Source organism: Ambystoma mexicanum, chromosome 12 (assembly GCF_040938575.1).
Source record: "Ambystoma mexicanum isolate Mex_15411 chromosome 12, UKY_AmexF1_1, whole genome shotgun sequence".
Taxonomy (NCBI): domain Eukaryota; kingdom Metazoa; phylum Chordata; class Amphibia; order Caudata; family Ambystomatidae; genus Ambystoma; species Ambystoma mexicanum.
This window is the reverse complement of record NC_090936.1, coordinates 464,705,322-464,724,917: the sequence shown is the minus strand read 5'-3', so window position 1 is coordinate 464,724,917 and position 19,596 is coordinate 464,705,322. Positions and strand designations below refer to the sequence as shown.

General features: G+C 43.5%; 1 protein-coding gene across 1 annotated transcript in view; it reads right to left on the bottom strand.

Moving 5' to 3' along the window:
- Positions 1 to 19,596, bottom strand: part of LOC138513668 (protein mono-ADP-ribosyltransferase PARP12-like) — a 294,555-nt gene that overhangs the window by 125,070 nt on the left and 149,889 nt on the right. Inside the window, exon 5 of the mRNA XM_069628728.1 lies at positions 14,277 to 14,397. Within this exon, the coding sequence (XP_069484829.1) occupies positions 14,277 to 14,397 (121 nt within the window). The remainder of the gene's footprint in view (positions 1 to 14,276; positions 14,398 to 19,596) is intronic.

The following is a 19,596-nucleotide window of genomic DNA, read 5'->3' as shown; positions in this document are numbered from 1 at the left end:
ACCTCTGCATTCTCTCCCCGCCATTTACAAGAAGGGTAGTCTGGTTGTCCAATCAGGACAGCCAGCCCCCCACTGGCATTTGCCCCCATTCAAGCAAGGCTCAAGACAAAGGGCTGGGGAGTTTTGGACTCCTCCCTCACTTCCTGCTCTCACAGACAGACCGGAGCCTGGGCGGTGAGTCCAGGGGACTCCAGCCGAAGATAAAAAAAAAATCACACAAAGGAATTTCCCACCCTGGATGTCAGGGGAAGGAACAAGAAACGACAAGAAACACTAAAATGGCAGAAAAAAAAGACAGGGGCCATTTTGGTTGGTAAAAATTGACACCCTTAGGTCCCTTTACTGCAGCTGTGAACACAGCCCGCGGTAAAGGTGCACCTAATTAATATAAGGCATCACTGCTACCAGCAATTGTAGGTAAGACAGAATTGTTACCCGTTTAATGTGAAAGGGGATACATTGTATCTCCCCAGCACTCCACATAAGGTGGGGTGTGCTGGTTTCACTTAACAAAATTTAAAAGGGATCAAGGATCCTTTCTACCTTTGAGAACTGTAGTTCACTCAAGGTTAGCACAAGAAAGTTAAAAGGGGAGCCCCTAGGGCAACCCAGCAACAACAGGCACTTATTGCCAATAAGTTGTTAAAAAGGATAACTTTAAAAAAAAGACACTAAGGAAGTCTTAAAAATGACACCCATAAAAAGAGTTAAAGATTATGTGAGTGTGGAAAAAGGATCCCACTCACTGAGGTATTATGGAAAAACATCCCACTAATAAAGCAAAAAGGTCTGGGGTTGACCCAGGTCAGGATGATTTACCAGTTCTGTACAAATCTTACCTAACACTCACCTAACTCAGTATTGCTCTAAATGTACCAGTGATAAATCAATGTCCACAGTGTCCTAGCCATTTAAGTCACATGAGGGTGTAGGTAGTGTGTGTGCCATCCCCAATGGGTGTCATCTGATTTAGAGAAACAGAGTGTGTTTTGAAGTATATTTAAGTGTTGCATGTTTTGCTCCCTTTCTGAAGAAGGCTTATATAACAGACTTTGAAATACATTAATAATTGTTTTATCAAGAAACGTTGAGTACAAGTATGTATTTGAATGACTGTATTGTGAAACTGTCACACAAAATTACTGCTCACATTGACCCCTCTTGAGACAAACTACCAGCTAGTGTAGTTCAGACTTCCAAAGGTTGGGTCCCTACTGCCAGGAGGTCAAGATTATTGTAGTGCACCCAAAGGGTATGTAAGTATGCCTAACATACCCCTTTCTCAAGTAGGTCCAATAAAATCAAGATGATCTAAATAAACATTGGCATGTATTAGAAAATGTCAACAAACCAATACCAAAACCACTATTTATGTATAAACGCAACACAAACTTCTTGGTGTTTGATCACTGCCTGCCATTCTGTGAAGCCTAGGCCTTTCTCCTGTCATCTAGGTGTCAGGAATCGAGGGGTTTAATTATTGCTCGACATTCGCCGAAACCTAGATCCCTCTCCCACCCTCTGATACCCTAAATCTAAGAGCACTATCTCATTGTAAACCACCTGTGAAACCTAGGCAACCCACTTTCTTGTCATTTCAAACCTGTGGGTATTCTATCAGTACCTGCCATAATTGAGTCCTAGGCGCCCCCGACACCCAAGAACACCCAGCAGCCACTAAAAGCTAGTAATTACAACCAAAATCACTGCCCTAGTTAACCTGCACCCCACAGCGCCCCGCCCCATAACCAACTGCGCCACACGTCCAACGCCTAGTACTCCCTTGGACAGTCCTCCCATAGAAAGAGGAACACCCTAACCCAACCGACTTTGACAGACAGACACTCTCGGAGAGCATCCAGGCATCGCAACATAAGAGGATAAAACTCTACATTATCCTAGCACAAGGCACGACAGGTGGGCAACTGGCCCGGTAAACTCAATACCCAGACCAACTCCTACCACGAGAACCCAAAATGCCCAGACGCAGAATTGGACGCCGATAAAGAGAGCAGGAACATGGAACAACTAATAGGGATACACAAACTCAACTGCCGCCAGTAGAAGCCACCTTGAATACAGAACAGACTTCACCAAATAATACAATCAACAGAACAAACATCGTAAGAGAAAAATCCATATACAATTTAGACCGTACCTCGCAACAACCGTAGAACCTTGATACTTCAACATCACTGACATTTCCAGACAGGCAAAGAATTCCTCTGAACAACCGAAAAAAAAAGACGGGAGGACCCAAGAGGAGAATGGGATGATACCAATCCCCTTACTCCATATATCACAAGAACAGAAGGGCACTGCCGATATCCACATCGAACCACAGGAGATGATGAAGCAGTAGAAGTCAAGAACCCAATTATCAATCTAACAGACATATTCAATGACGAAGCAGCCTCCACGGAACATCAACCAACGGGCGTCAACACAGAAGCACCCCAACTGAACACCCACAAATCAAAAGTGAACAACAAATAAACCAAACCACACCAAAAAGATCCACTGCAATATAACCAATGCAAGGTCAATGTCCAAACATGCGACCAAAATCTACGACCCCCAATGTGACGGAGGTATCGACAACTGAACACCCACAAATCAAAAGTGAACAACAAATAAACCAAACCACACCAAAAAGATCCACTGCAATATAACCAATGCAAGGTCAATGTCCAAACATGCCACCAAAATCTACGACCCCCAATGTGACTGAGCTATCGACATCCTATTCGTAACTGAAACATGGCTAGATGACAACTACAAGATCACCCTCAACAACTGCCTGCCTGATAACTTCCAAGTACGTCCAAGCAAACAGGAAAACCAAAAGAGGTGGTGGACTAGCAATAATCCACAAGGAACACCTGGACGACCCATTAAACATTGATAAATGCGAATCTCTAATCCTCCGCCTATCAAAAAAAAAAAAAACAGAACAAACATGCAATTCATACTGCTATACAGACCACCAACCTACGATGAAAACCTTCGTAGACGCCTTCACGGAAGCAATCACCAACCTATCCATCAAGCACAATCACCTGATTATCCTCAGCGACTTCAACATCTGGTTCGATGAAGAAACCACAACCACACAAAAATCTCTAGCCAGCCAATTAGCAACAATGAACCTACATCAACTAGAAACAGGAGCAACCCACACGGCAGGACATACACTAGACGCAAACTTTGCCAACAAAATAACTCAGCGCCACCAATTCAGATCCTCTGTAGCGACCACCTCATCATTCCTTTCATAATAACACTAGCCGCTCCTATAACCAAGCAAGAGGACAAGCCACCGATCATCATGAAAAAAAACCGGAGAACCATCAAAGACTAACTTAACTGAACTACTCGAAATCAGCAAACCACAACCAACAACTATGGACAAAGCTGACCTGGACAAAAACACAAAAAGAACTACTTCACAACTGGGAGAGCAACGCAAAAATGGTTTACCCCACTACTCGGCGCCATGAAAAGGAAAAACCGAAAACGAACTAGAATGGAGGATCAAAAACAACTGTTAGGCAAAATTGTGTGCAGTACCCTTTGGGAGACTACAGCAACCTTGTCCTCCTGGCAATAGGTAACCCAACCTTTGGTATTAGTCTGTACTACACAGGTTGGTATTGTGGCTGAGCAGCCAAGCTTATCTCAAGAGGGGTCAATGTGAGCAGTAGGGCGTTCACACAGAGATTCACAACGACAATTATTCAAATAAACTCTTACACTCAAGGTTTCTTGATTAACAATTATTAAATTAACAGTCAGTTTTATCAGCCTTCTTTAGAAGGGAGCAAAACATGTAACACTTCAAAATACACTTCAAATCACACTCTTAGTTTCTCTAATCAAATGATACATTTAAGGTTACAGGAACAGTCCCCAGTAACCTTAAAGAGTCCTGGGTCCTCCCTCTCCTCAAAAAACCCTCCCTTGACCCGTCCATCCCAACCAACTACAGACCGATTACCACCGTCCCATTCCTGCTCAAGATACTAGACAAGACAGCATACCTACAAATTCAAAAGTATCTTGAAACAAACCACCTTCTAGGAATAAGACAATCCGGCTTCAGACCCCAACATGGAACTGAAACAGCCCTGATAGATCTGAAAGCCCAAATAGACGACCTTAGAGATAACGGGAAAACTGCATTACTACTCCTGCTAGACCTCTCTGCGGCGTTTGACCTAGTTGACCATAAAATCCTATGTAATCATTTAGACTCAGCTGCCCACTTTTCACAAGAAGCCATCAGTTGGATTGAGTCATTCCTCAACAACAGATCCATGCGAGTCTTCTCCTCCTCTGCCGCCGCCGAACCCATCCCCATTACATGTGGAGTCCCACAGGGCTCGTGCGTCTCCCCCACTCTGTACAACGTGTTCACAAAGCCCCTGTTTGATGATCTAGACGGCCTGGGTATCACCTACACTAACTACGCCGATGATACACAGATCCTCATCCCGTTGACGGGAGATTACAACCAGGATTTGGCCTTGGTGAACAGGGTGTATCTCATCATCCAGGCATGGATGGCTTCGCACAGTCTATGCCTGAATGATGACAAAACTGAACTCATCATCCTTGGTTCTACGTCCAACCTAACCAAACTCGACCACAATTATGCCAACTTCATCATAGATGGGAACCTAATCAAGGTTTCGAAAGAAGTAAAAACCCTAGGAATATACCTCGACTCCTCCCTAACCTTCCACAAACAGGTTAGCTCGATGGCATCCTCTACGGCCTACACATGTAAGCTCATAAGAGCAGCCAAACCCTTCCTCTCCACCCACAGCTGCACTACACTTGCCAGAGCATTGGTATTATCCAAACTGGACTATTGTAACGCCCTCTACATAGGAGCCACCAAACAAATCACCAACAAAATTCAGACGCTACAAAACAACGCCCTTAGGGCAGCACTCAATATTCCCAGGAGGGAACACATTTCCAATATCAGGAAATCCCATAACTGGCTCAGCACAACAGACAAAATCCTGCTTAAAGTAGCATCGCTCACCCACAAATGCCTGAATAATGCTGCCCCACGCTATCTGGCAGACAGAATATGCAAACACAGCCCCATCAGACCCACCAGAACCTCCAAAGCTAATCTGCTCACCGTCCCCAGGTTTAAACGCACTAAATGGGTGGCAACAGCTTCCAGGTGAAAGCACCCCAACACTGGAACTCCCTACCACCATCGCTCAGAACTCCCCAACCTTACTCACTTTTTAGACGCAACTACATCCATTGGTTAAAGATCACGAACCACTAACACCTCTAACACCACACGGCTGCTCTCCGCGTTGCATGCTTTAAGAGAATCTGTAAATTTGTAATACTAAACTTGTATATATTTGTAATTCTTTAAATACATCTACTGCATTCTCTCCTGCCAAACTGTACACATGTTCCTTCATCGTCACACTGTAATTATGTATTGTAATGTATAATTATGTAATGTAAAGTATAAGCATCCTGTAACCAAGCTTTGAATCACCTTGCTGCTCATGCGCCCTCATACCCTCGGGTCTGGTGCGCAATACAAATGAATAAACTAAACTAAACTAAACTAAACATACCCATTGGGGATGGCACACAGACACTTCCTACACCCTCAGGTGACAAATAGCTAGGGCACTGTGGACATTGATTTATCACTGGTACATTTAGAGCAATACCAGAGTTTGGTGCAAGGGTTATATTGGGGAATAAAACAAAGGTTAACAAATAATTCATGAACTGTTAAGTACTTTTTGAACACTCCAATGCAAAGTAAATTGATCCTTTCCAGGGGGAAGGGTAAAGACAAAATGTAATAGGCAGGACAGCCAATGTTAGTTGAGCAAAGTCCAGGGGAGCTGAAGATCTACTTTGCAGGTAAGTAAGTCTTGCACAAAGTTTTTAGAAAGGTTTGTAGAAATAGAATCACTTGAAGGGCCACAAGCTGTTGGGCTTGTGAGGGGCAAAGCTGCAAGCAACTCTGCAAGGTTAGCCAAGACATGTCTCTACTGAGAACAAGTAAGGCTACACCAAAAGACACAAGTCCTCTTAAACTTTAGAGTACCTTTGATTAGAAGAAATGGTTCCAGCTGGCTTCTGTTCCCGTGTAGCTCTGCAGATCCCGTTGTTCCTGGACCTCAATCGTGGGGACAAGAGGGAGGAGTCTGGGGACTCCTGACATACAACTTGAAGGTCAGCAGCAGCAATGGGCAAATCTCAATTCAGCGGCACTTCGCGGTTTCAGCTCCTCGCGTCTATAGCAAATAGCACCACTGCGGTCTCACTGCTACCACTCTGGACTTTCCTCGCATCTGGGGTCCAGCACTCTGTTGAGGTGGCTCAGGCTTGGTCAGTCCTGCTTCAAGGGAGTCCAGGGGATCCTCCTGAAACAAGGGTCAGTCTTAAAAGCAAAGCACTCGGTTTGGTGTTCCTCTCCCTGGCAATTTGGTTCCAGCATCAGTGGGAGTACAGCCAGCTCTGAGAGGATGTCCAAACGAGTTCACTTTGGAGTTGATCGGTCCCACCAACCCAAGGGGAGAAGTCGTCCTTGCAGGGCTTCTCTAGTCGAAACGAATTCAGAGCTTCAGCACAGCAGCAAGGCTGCACCGGGCAAACCAGCGGTCCAGGAGTTGCAGCAGGCGTCTCTTCCAAGTTCTTCTTCAGATTCCTTCGTCCAGTAAGCAAAAAGCCTTGCCTTTTATGCAGGATTCTCCCATTCATTCTAGCCTAGCTGTCAATCACACAGCAGGGTGAGCTGTCCTCCAAAAACAGCCAGCCGGCCAATCACGTTTGGGTGAATTCCTGTAACCAAGGGGATTAAGCAAAGGGAGTTTCGGGCACCTCCCTCACTTCCTGCCCCTGCCAGACATACTGGAGCCAGAGGCGGCCTTCACCAGTGAATCCCGCCAAAGACAAAACAAAGGGACCAAACCTGGTTTGGCGCACAGAATAAATCTCAAGAAGGACATTTCCACCAATGGTGAAAAAGAAGGCCGGGGCCATTTGCGACAAAATGGGCACCCAGGAGTGTCTTACTGCAAAACACACAATGGTAGTAAAAAGTAAACCACTGCCAACAGACATTAATTGTCGAAAGGGGAACATAAAAATGATTTGAAGTATTGTGGCACTTTCCCTGCTGAGATTGATTGGTTGAAGGCATTTCTGTAGTAGTCCATGGGTGTTCCTTGTAAGAGGATTGATTTGTATATGTCAGGGGGCAGGGATCTGCGGGGGAACCAGTTTTGTTGCTATGGTTTATCAATTTTTCTAAGGTCTCCACTGATATTTGTGGGACGCTTCAGAGTTTGTTCGGGCGTTCCTCTTAAGGGTGGGTGGGTTGCATATTGAGGTTGCATGGTCTGTTTTGTATGGTCTGTTGGATGGTCATGGTTTTGTTTTTGAAATGGTCTGTAAAGTCATTGCATAGTTTCTTTGATAGTATTGGAGTGTTGTTGCAGAAAGGTGTTTTTTTTATTTCGTTATGATTTTAAAGAGTTCTTTTTGGGCATTTGGTGCTTTGAAGATTCTGTTGTCGTAGCATTTCCTTTTTGCTTTTTTATTTCCTTTTTGTATGCGCTGATGTGTTGAAATTTGAATTCCATTTCGCAGTCGTAGTTGGGGAGAATTCTCAGAAATGTGCTAATTCCCTATACCTTAGAGACCCCGAGCTCTTTCTTGCTGGACTTTAGACTTTATTTCTAACCTGGAGAGAGTGAGACCTTTTTCCCCCATTCTCTCATGTATTTCTGTGATTTGAACTCAGTGTTTCTTTTTTGACTTTGGAGTCTGACAAACTCCATAGGCATCATCTTTACATTGCGACACACAGCACCTTGAGTGCAGTGACACAGGGAAGTCGCTTAGATGTCCCAAAAGGTTTAAATACCTTCTCTTGGTGAAACAACTGTTTCCAAGAGCAGTGAAGTGAAATTGACTTTACTTACATTTTGTAACTTTCTAGACCCAGCACACACTGGACCTCATCACGAGTTGGGCGGTATCCCGGCGGTATAGCGCTACTGCCACCCGGTCTGGCGCGATTAGCACCGGATCACAGGTGTGGCGGAACGATAGTTCCCCATTGGGCCCAATGGGGAATTTTCGGCGGTATTACCGCACGGTAACAGTGCGAAAATCGGCAAATTCCCAGCGGATTTCCCCCCAGCTCAAAGCTGGGGCTAAATGCTGCCAAACCCATGATTTGGCGGACCCTTAAATGTGGCGGTAATAGAGTTATCGCCGGATTTAAGGGTTACCGCCCAACTTGTGATGACCCCAACTATCTTACAATAGGGTGCTGAAGGGGTTACTTAGTATCCCCTTTGTCTAGTTTCTCATGTAACATTTTTATGTTACTCTTTCAACAATTAATGGCTGGTGGAAGTGGCTTACGTTTTCCTACCATTGTGTGACTTTAGTGTGTCTGGCAGGGGCAGGAAGCAAGGGAGATGCCTGAAACTCCCTGTGCTTAAGCTCCTCGGAGACAGGAAAGCACTCTTAGGTGATTGGCTGGATTGCTGTCCTTGGAGGACAGCTACACTGCTGTGCAAGTGACAGCTCGGCTGCAAATGAATGGGAGAAACAAGCATAAAAGGTGAGGTCTTTTGCTTGGAAGACAGAGTTGACCACTGGATGAAGGAAGCCAAAGAAGAACTTGGAATTAACGCTTGCTGCAACTCCTGGACCGTTGGTTTGCCCGGTGAAGCCCTGCTGCTGTGCTGAAGCTCTGAAATTCGCCTCGACTAGAGAAGCCCTACCAGGACGACTTCTCCCGTTGGGTTGGTGGGACCAATCAACCCCAAAGCGAACTCGTCTGGACATCCTCTCGGAGCTGGCTCTACTTCCATTGCGGCTGCAGGAACCGTTTGCCAGGAAGAGGAACACCAGAATCGAGTGCATCATTTTTAAGCCAGACCCGAGCTCCAGGAAGATCCTCCGCACTCCCATGAAGCAGGACTGACCAAGCCTGAGCCACCTCAACAGAGCGCTGGACCCCAGATGCAAGGAAAGTCCATTAAGGTATCAGAGAACCGCGGTGGTGCTATTTGCGAGAGATGCGAGGAGCTGAAACCGCGAAGTGCCACTGATCTGAAGTTTGCCCATTGCTGCCACTGACATTCAAATCGTAGTGCAGGAGTCCCCAGAGATTCTCCCTCTTGTCCCCACGACTGAGGCCCAGGAATAAACAGGATCTGCCATACTACAACAAGAACAGAAGCCAGCTGTAACCAATTTCTTCAGACCTAAGCTACTGTAAACTAATGGGTTGCTTACCTCTTGTTGTGTAGCCTTACTATCTCTCATTTGAGACTTGTCTTGGTTGCCTTTTGCAGAGTTGCTTGCAACTTTGCCCCTCACAAGCCTCCCAGCTTGTGACCCTACAGTGATTTCATTTCTACAAACATTTCTTAAAACATTGTGCAAGATCTTCAGCTCCCCTAGACTTTGCTCAATTGACATTGGCTGTCCTGGGTCCCTGATAGACTCTTCTAACCTGTGACTGTGCTTTAATCCGTCCCTCCAAAAAGTCACACATTCTATAAAGTGTGTTGCTGGCAAAGGGTTAATTTACTTTGCATTGGGGGGGTTCCAAAGTACTTAACTGTTGAAGAATATTTGTTAAACTTTTTTTTATTCCCAAACCTATTCTTTTACACCAAACTCAGTATTGCTCTAAATGTATCAGTGATAAATTGCTCTAAATGTATCAGTGATAAATCAATGTCCACAGTGTCCTAGCCATTTAAGTCACCTGAGGGTGTAGCGAGTGTCTGTGTGCCATCCCCAATGGGTATCTTCTGAGTTAGAGAAACTACGAGTATTTTTCAAGTATATTTTAAGTGTTACATGTTTTTTCTCCCTTCTAAAGAAGGCTTATACAACTGACTGTTAAATTAATAAATGATTGTTTAATCAAGAAACCTTGAGAGTAAGTGTTTATTTGAATAACTGTCACTGTGAAACTCAGTGTTAAAACCTTACAGCTCACATTGACCGCTCTTGAGATAAGCCTGGCTTCCCAGTCACTCTACCAATGTGTGTAGTACATGCTTATACCAAAAGGTTGGGTTAACTATTGCCAAGAGGACAAAGCTGGTGCAGTCTCCCACTGGGTACTGCATACAATATTGCCTAACAACTCACGTCGATGTGATATTCACACCCAAGCTCAGCGCACAGTGAAAACCAAACTGAAGCTGCCAACAGGACATCACCTTTCTCACTTTCCTACTCCCTCTTCACCCGACTAACCCCACCCCGCCTTCTTGTTTGAAGATTCACCTGAGAGCCTGGGGACCAATTCCGTTGGTGACGGTGCGCGGTACAAATACCTTTAACATTAAAGTATCCTGGTGAAGAGTGATAACAGTAAGAAGACTCTACAGCCACTTATCAATACCATCACAAGAATGTGGAGCATTCCCAATACTATACAACACTACCCATATGGGTCTTGTCCAGCATGTGCACAACACCCAGACATATCAAGAGGTTGATATACACTTGTAGACACCATGGTACCAAATTCGTTTTAATAATTGCAATATCAAATGTGTCATCTATGCAGTTTTATGGCACTGTACAAAAAAAAAAAAATATCTACATTGGGAAAACCAAGCACAAAGTTCTGCATTTTAGAATATCAGAGCTGCTTGTGTACAAAACCAGGTACTACAAGAGCCATTGGTGAAACACTGATTAACATCAGGACATGAAGTATGATTTTAACGGGACACTTCTAAAGCAACCTGCAATAATTTGCAAGATATTGACAAAGTTTGGTTAAGAAGTGAGCAGTAGTTCACTTTTCAAACAGATACTATTATTAAAGGTCTGAATGATGACATGTTATGGTGAGATAACGGAGAATGCCTCATGCTAGTAATGTAATTTGTAATGGAAGAGAATGTTGGAGAATCCATTTAGGACCCACTATGTTTTTAGCGCTTTCAGAGTAACAGTATAGGCGTTTTCAGAAAAGAGGACCAGAAAGGGAGATGACATATCAGCTGCCTGACATCGAAGTCATATGATAATTCCACTACACAAAGTGAAGCTCAGTGTGCCATGAAGACTACCCTTGCTGACAACATTTTCCCCTTTGTGTGATTAGATTCAGAACATTCCTGAAACCAATGGTCTTGAAAAGAGCAATGCAATAAGTAATGGCGGATGTGTACAAATCTTGATGCAAGGTCAATAAGTCTCGAGACATCTTCAAATAAGAGTTGGACATTTAATTTGAATTTAAAAGTGAATGAGATGTTAGGCCTATATGAGTGCTTGTTACATTTTTTACACATTCTTCACATTTTATAGGGTAGTATGGGGTGGTGATGGTGTTTCTTCCCCTTGCAAGATAGGATGGCCAGTACTCATCTTCGAGTGTGAACCTTCAGGTTAGTGTCCAGAGCTTGAGTGACTGAGTGCCATCAGACTGATGAGTGATAATGGGGAGAGACCTTTGAGTAGCCTCCATGCACTTGGTAATCATTATAATTTGCCACTGCGGGTAGCGCCTGCAAAATGCATTCAAGATACTACTAAGAGAGAGGGGTACTCACAAGATAACAAATATTGGAAATGATCCGGTTAGGTAGATGTTAATTTGTATACACTATCTCCTCTGCATGCGAGTCCCCCAGCACATTTTGCTAGACTACTGGATTTTTGGTCTGTTCCCCTAAGTGAGTGGGAACCTCTTTTCACACTCACTCATTATTTTACTTATCTTTTGGGATACTTGGTATTTCTTTTTTTCTTGGAGTTCTACTTTCCTACAAGTTTTGTGGTATCTGTCTTTTGCAACACACAGCTCTCTCTGTGCTGTATTGCTAGGAGCCCTTTGGACATCCCTTTTTATTTTCCATCTTAGAGGGATATTTTTATCCTTCCTATCTTCTATTATTGTGAGATCAGCACACCACACCTTATGTGGAGTGCTGAGGAGCTACATAGTATCCTCGCCTCACTGCTCCTCTAATGTTTGGTTACAGTGACAAGCTAATCCGAATGGCTGTTGGCAGTGGTTTTATACTATCTACTTTTGTGCAATTTTTACTCCCAGTCTGTAATCAAAGTTGCAGTAATGCACGGAAGGGTCACCACAAGCCGGTCAGATAGCACAGTGATCCAAGCGCTCACCCTTGATATCTGTGCGCAGCCTGCTGTGGCTGGTTCGAATCCGGCATTGTCAACTCTCATCCTTTTGAGGTCAATAAATTGAGTACCAATCTGTGGAATAATAATGTAGCGCTACATAAGAAACACATTACTAGCTTTTCCCAGAGTAACATAACGCTGCTCCAGCATATCTGAAAGGTCAATATCGGTCGATAATTCATAGGGTCACTTCTGTCCCCCTTATTAAATATCAGAATTACCACTGATCGCTTCCAGGAAGGGGGCGTAGGTCCCATGCACTTATTAATGGTCATTGAAAAGGCTAAACATATAGGACACCATCTTCTTTTGAATTTGAAAGGCATATTTGTATCAGATGGAATGAGAGGTGTGCACGGTATAAGAACAGTATCTAAGTTTAATCCATCGATTACACAGGCCTCTATGATGTGTCTTTTTAGACACGTCATTGTCAACAGCACCAGCAAAGTGGTTAATTGTCTATGGAATGGACTGTAAATGAATACATCGTATGTATGCAATGAAAGAAATGGTGTACACTACAGAAATCCCTATAAACAACTATTAACAATTGGATCCAAGAGAGGTCATTATTGTCTTATTTCCTATTCCATTGTGCTATTGGTGTCATTTTGAATGTTTAAATAAGTGAATATGTGAACGAAACTGCATATATGTCACTTAAGTGTAGCACCACACAAATTGTCCAAATTATGTGAGGTTTTTAATGTTCTTACGAGTGTGAAAAGATTAGAATGTTGGGACTCCCATTTATATGTTTTGAGTATATGTCTTGAATAGGTTTTTCTAATTAACAAATAAATACAAAATTGTTTGCTTTTCATATTACATGGAGAGAATTTGAGAGTCATTGACTATTTGTCTGTCCGAACTGATCCTGATAAATCGTTTTCTAGGTTTTTATAAAATTAAGGAGTGTTGCTATTACCAAAGATGTTTTATTGAAATGCACGTTTGAAAACAAGGATGCTATAAGCATGTATAGGATTAAAGGTTGGAGGGAAGCAACCAGTCAAGAGAGCTTGGTTCGGGCTTCATCACCAATGCTCCTTTCTTTATTTTGATCGCAACCATTTACCAATGTCACATGCAGATAGGTTTTCTCCGACTTGTTACTAATAGATCTTAATATGGAGTTATAACAAAGTCCTTTGCCTTGTTGTGGGGATTTTAGTGGGATGCCAATGGACTGGGTAGCTCCCCAAGCCAGAGAATGATGGGCAAGGGGATTGCTTTAGCAGGACTCCCTGGTCATCCTAGTGGAATCATTGAAATGTTTACTTGCCCCTAAACAAGTGATAATAGACTCTTGATTGGTAAGAAATGGTATGCTCTGTGCATGTGGAAAACTAAAGTGGCAAGTCGCTTTTTATGTCTGGCTAGCAGCATGCAACTTTAAATGTTTTGTCCTTTGCTTTAACGTCATCAGCAAAATGCACACTGGCCCTGCAGAAATCAACTGTGACACGGTGGTCAAAGAACCTCACAACAATGACAAATGTTTCACTTTTTATTACAAAGAAATAGAAATATGCAAACCACTTAATTCTCACATATATGTCCTTTCATTTCTCCACCCCTGAATTATTTGTATTCGTTTGGCTCACTGTACTGAGCTCCATTGCCCAGGTTTATGATAATAATCCCTTTGGGTTCCTAGATTAAGGGTCGTCTCTGCATTTTAATTCAACCTCCACATTGGCTCCCAACTCCCTAGCCCAGGCTTCCCTTTTCCTACACAAATGACCTTGAAATATTGGTTGAATTTCACCACGTAACACTTACTGTCTGGACCCATCTGATACCCAAAGAGGGAACTAAAGACCTTGGCCTTATCCAACTCTCTCCCTAAGGGACCTGGCAGAGTTTTCCGGTTTATTCTCTTTTTTCCAATGGTTGGCTCCACAGATTCTCTTTACTCACCGGTCTCCTCTCTCTCAAACACACACTCACCATGCAAACAAATAAAGATCCCTCAATGAAGTTTCTCATTTATATGTCCTTACAAGACTATGAAACCATCAACATATCCCCTGTTAAGTAACACCCAGGGTATGGGACTGCTGTACCTGCAATTGGGATCACAGTACTTCTTTTCAGCTAATTCCATATCCTTCATATCATTCCATGCGCCACCAGTGAAGACCTGCCATCTGTACGGTAGATGGAAATGAACTTTGTTGCATTTCTCTAATAAAAATAAAAAGCAGAAGTGTTTTCAAAGACATAAAAAAGTGGGAAATATCCAATTTTACTTGACTGATGGGATTATGTATTCCTTAATTGCTAATGCCACTTAAAAAAATGTATACCTTCTAAAAAGATGACAAATGGAATTTCCACAAGGCTGAGAAGTTACTATTATTTAATACATCAAGCCCCTTATTTCATGCAATACAATTGTGCCAAGTAGCACCAGTCTCCACCCCTCTGCCCCCAACCCACTCCACCCCCCCCTTTGTTTCACATTCTTGGTACAATCTAGGCAAGTAGTGTTATAAAAACCCAAATAAATTACAGTCATCCACATTTGTAATACTGCCCGATACTCGTGGTGCCCTTTTATACACTACGATAACCTGCCAAATATTATTTTGTGTTCATCAATATTATGAAGAGGTTTCTTAGGTCTGTACCTCAGTCCCCTGCCTCACTCTGGGGACATGTAGTTGGGTAATCAAGGGGGAGAGGGCCCTTCCCTCTGCTAGTGGATGATGTACTTGGCTGCCTTATGGAAAAAATCCAGCGTTCACCTTCACTTAGTCCCCAGCACTGGATAGAGGACAGTCACATTACCATGGAGGGTAAAGTGCTTTTGTTTAATCATAGCTCTGCGGTTCGTAGTCCAGTAGGGAGCCGCCACATCTCAGCTGATTTGTGAAAAGAGCATTGCCACCCAACTTGAGGAAGGAAAGGAAATAAATGAGATCAAAAGGGGTGAAGCAAGGTTTGTGTCTTATTTGCCCAAAAGATCCCTGTTACTAAAGATTTTTCTTTTAGCTGCTTTCCCTCCATAGACATCCATTGGACAACCTACATTTGATATCTTTTTTGGTGACCACTGCCTGACATTTGGACAAGTAAAGGCTTGCTGCTACACTTACCTTGCAATGCTCACCTATTTAGGGGCACTGATCAGTCCCTATGGCTATCGGTACAGGAGAACTAAAACTATGTTCTCCACAGTAAAGCTCTCCGTTTATTGTCACCTGGACGTATCACCTTCTGTGAAGTACAGTCGAGTCATTTTGTGTCTCTGTAACTTTGTTTCTTGGTAACTTGCTGGTTACTTGCATGGAGTGTCCAGGATGGGCTGGTGGCAGCGGATACTTTTGAAGTGTTTTCTTTTTTATAGTCTTGTGCACTTTTGTATTTTACTGCTCATTGCCGTTAAGCATACTATATACTCTAAAATGGCTGTGCCGCAAGATTCTCACCTGTCCTTTGGCCAGCACATAGTTTGAACTTCTTCCTGACCTGGAGTGGCCAGAGTTTCCATACAAATTAAGCCCTATCCTGGGGAAAGTTCCAGCTTTCACTAGCACAGTGGCGGGTCTCTGTGTGGCCAGATGTGGGGCTGGGTCCGCTGGACGCAGTCCACATTCATGCCAGAGTGCGTCTGTTGCTGGGCTAATGCTGTGGCCAGAGGCTGTCCAAGATTGGACAGCCTGTGCTAACTTAAATGTTGCAGATCCTTGCCATTGGTGGACTGGGGAAATTACAGCCTGGATCCTGTATACAAGGTGGTCTCATGCAGCCATTCCTCAGATAATCTTTCGAACCAAAAACCCTACGAAGGAGATCAGTGCACTGAAGAAACAGAGTAGGATGTTGGAAGATCGCCAGCAGCGCTTTCTTCACTTGAACCCGGAAAGTCATGCCTCTCCGCAGATCACCTGTAGACCTTAATTGGCGTTTCAAACACTTAGACCAGTGGGAACAACCAGTCCTGATTTCTTCTCTAAGACCAAGCCACTGGAAATTCTCAAAGAGTCCTGGTAGCATCCTGTGGGCTAGCCAGACATTATCCTGGGCTACGTCACTGCAACAGTCACCATCCCTAGTTGAGCCTTGGGCTTGGGACACTGCAGATCCTCAGCCTAAGAAAAAAGAACCATTTCCCTGAAGTTGCAGTTCTCTGCCATTTTCCTCATGTGGCGATTGCTGTTCGCCGCCTGCATCGCGTCCTGCAAGTTCTTCGAGGTTGTCGCAAGAGTGGTGATCGTGTAGTGAGTGTTTTTGCTGGGTGACCAGCTGTCCGAAATCCAGAACCGAGCCATCAAGAGTCTGCAATCTCAATCTCGCCTGATCCAATATCCAGATGCCTGACTTGACCTCTGCACCTGGGGCCCCTGGCTTCCTTCAACTGAACAAAGGTATGAATCCAGAATGCCAAGCAATGTCAGGAACTGCTACGGTGGTGCCCAAGTGAATCGGAGTAGAGGGGGTGAGAAAACATACCTGCTCCCCTTCCCCAGTGTCCATATGGTTGTATGGGCGTAAGGTCTTAGCCCTACCTTGCCCTTGCCTAGCCTTGAATGGTGGTGGTCTGGTTATGTTTCCTCCCCTCGGTCTTCCCTAAATTGGGTGGACTGGGAGAGGGACTGTTAAAGACTTCTCTCTTGTTTTTTCACTAAAGTTTGGAACACTTAAAAAGTCTTTTTGGCTCGAGCCAACCCTTGTTTAAACCTCCTAAAGAGACTCCTAGCCTTCTGAAAAGACTGTTATTGGGACCTATGACCAATGGCACTAGGCCTTGTCTTTTCTTACTAGAAAAAGACTTTATACGGGTATTACCTCAATTACGAGTTTCTGTATGGTGTTTGCCATCTCCTTCATTTTCAACCTATTTGTTGTCAACTTATCGGTTACTTCCTGGTTGTATTTCCTAATTCACTTGCTTTACTACACCTTCAGTATTCTGAAAACTGATTTGAAATGTATTTTAAAGGTGAAATATTAGTCGCCTTAGCAAGGTGAATGTGTACATAAATGGCAGTGAATGTATTGTGTTACCTGCGGTATTTAATTCTTAAGAGTTTGACTAATGCCTGTTAGGTCGACTACCCCTACCTTAAGACCCTGAGTCGCACAAGGTTAGATCCAAGGTAATCTCAAGCAATTTTAAGATTACTTATACCACACATAATTAACAAAAATATTTTTCTTTTTATTGTTAAGGCAACATATGCCTAAAAAGGCTTTCTAACGCCTTAACCCAGGTTAACAGCAGACGCCTGAGTTACACGAGCGTTAATCAGGAGCTACACTGCTTCTTGAAGCTGCTGCTCATCCATATTAATAGATGAAAGCGCCACTACTTTGAACACAGCACCATTGTGAACCAAGCTGAGTGGAGATCTTTTGCTTTCACCAGTTCGTCACAGGTCAAAGTAAAAAAGCATTAAAGATACAGTGCATGAAAACATTTTGAATGCGCGGCATTAGTTTAGGAAGCCGGATGAAGATGCCGATTAAGTTACCTTATACGTCCCAAAGAAATTGAGAAACACTCAGATATTAATGGGAAAGTATCATTTACTGAAAACAACAACATTTTCTCTGTCCTGAAGACAGCCACTATTACCATTAGAACCAACAGCACCAAGAGAGAGTCCTGTATGAGTCAGAAAGGCCGAAACATATGTCGACTTGCTAATAGGAACTTTTTCACTTCTCTGATTCCTTTCTCTCATTTCAGTAATTTGTGAAAGGGTAGCTGGTGTGTATTAAGTAACCCGCAGTTACCCTACAACAACGTAGGTTAATTAGAATAGAGTAGGTAATAAACAAAAAAACAGAACTAGATTATCCGCTCTGGTTAAAAAACCTTTGAGGCATACATTTATAGTTGGGAGGCTCTAATATATTTGATTCTTCCTCGAGATTAAATGCATCCATGTTTGCAGTAATATACACTGTTTTTCCCGTTTCCTTTCCCTATGTAATTTGGCATCTTGAAAGGTCTGGTGTGTCCACACCAGTTAGATTGTAAGTGAGTAGCACAGTTTGTTTTTATAGATTTAGGCGTTAGAAAGCCTTTTTAGGCATATGTTGTCTTAACAATAAAAAGAAAAATATTTTTGTTAATTATGTGTGGTATACGTAATTTTAAAATTGCATGAGATTAGCTTGGATCTAACCTTGTGCGACTCAGGGTCTTAAGGTAGGGGTAGTCGACCTATTATCCTTTGCTTTCAGTGTATCAGTCTCCCACTGATAGTGTCGTCCCCCCGATAACAAAAAACTGGGAGTGCCCAATGTTGAATTACTAATGCCTGTTAGGACAAATTCCTCTTTAGTGCACCTTTCCTTCCATCTCTATGGACCTCCAAACGTTTTGCTTTCATATTGTATCTGACCTGCTCTTTTTACAGTGCAGTGAAGCCTGAAGCTTCAATACACTGACTTTTTGCTCATATGTCATGGGGAAACAGACATGTCATTCAGGCCGTCCGTAATGGGAAACATTGTCTCCCTTAGTCTCGTTACTTTATTACTACATTTAGTAACTTCTCATCACTTGTGGTAACTTTTATCATCGTACACCCATCTTACAATGCAGTACAATGGGGTACACTTTTGCTTTGCCCTGTACTAAAACTCAGAGGATTTTTGGTTACTCTAGGTGTGCTAAACGGACAGGTTGGTGGCAGCAGTGAGTTACCATTTTTTGGTAACTTTTGTTTTAACCTTACCACGTTTGCCGCGTTGGGCTACTAACTGTGGCTAGTGGTCAAACATGGCCATGCCACAAGGTTTTTCCGTGTGTCCTTTGGCCATCTTGTCTTTTAGCGCAATTACTGGCCTGTGAGGCCAGGAAAATCCTTATATGGACTTCCAGTGCCAGGGAAAGCAGAGGCCTTTGGCGGGGTACTGGAGGGCTATGTGTGTTTTCCGGCAGGAAATGTGCTGGGACGGTCTGGTCCCAATCCACAAACTGGTGCCAGTGTTTCCAAATGGTATGCATGAGTTTTGCTGCCAGTGGTCCTGACTGACCACTGCTGAGGTGTGTGGGCCAGATCAGCAATTGGCTAGTGGGAGTTTCAGCTCTTAAAATGCCTTTAGGATAGGAAGAGTACCACTACACCCCCTCCAGAGGGATCCTGGAAGAAACGGAAGGAGCCAAGACTCCTGTCCAGCTGCAAGATCTGCGAGGTGACTAGCGACCAACTTCTGCTGTTGTCCTGGGAGAGCCCTGTCTTTGAGGTGATCTTCAACAGTCCTGTGAAGGAGCTGCAACCCTTGGAGAGGAGGGAACATCAATTCGACGTCAGCTCAGAGTACTACAAAGAAGGGTATTCATATAAAAGAACAAAAAGAAAACCAAAATGGTAGAATTTGTTGAATTTCGGCTGTACCAAAATTTCGTACAGCCGTAAATGTAAT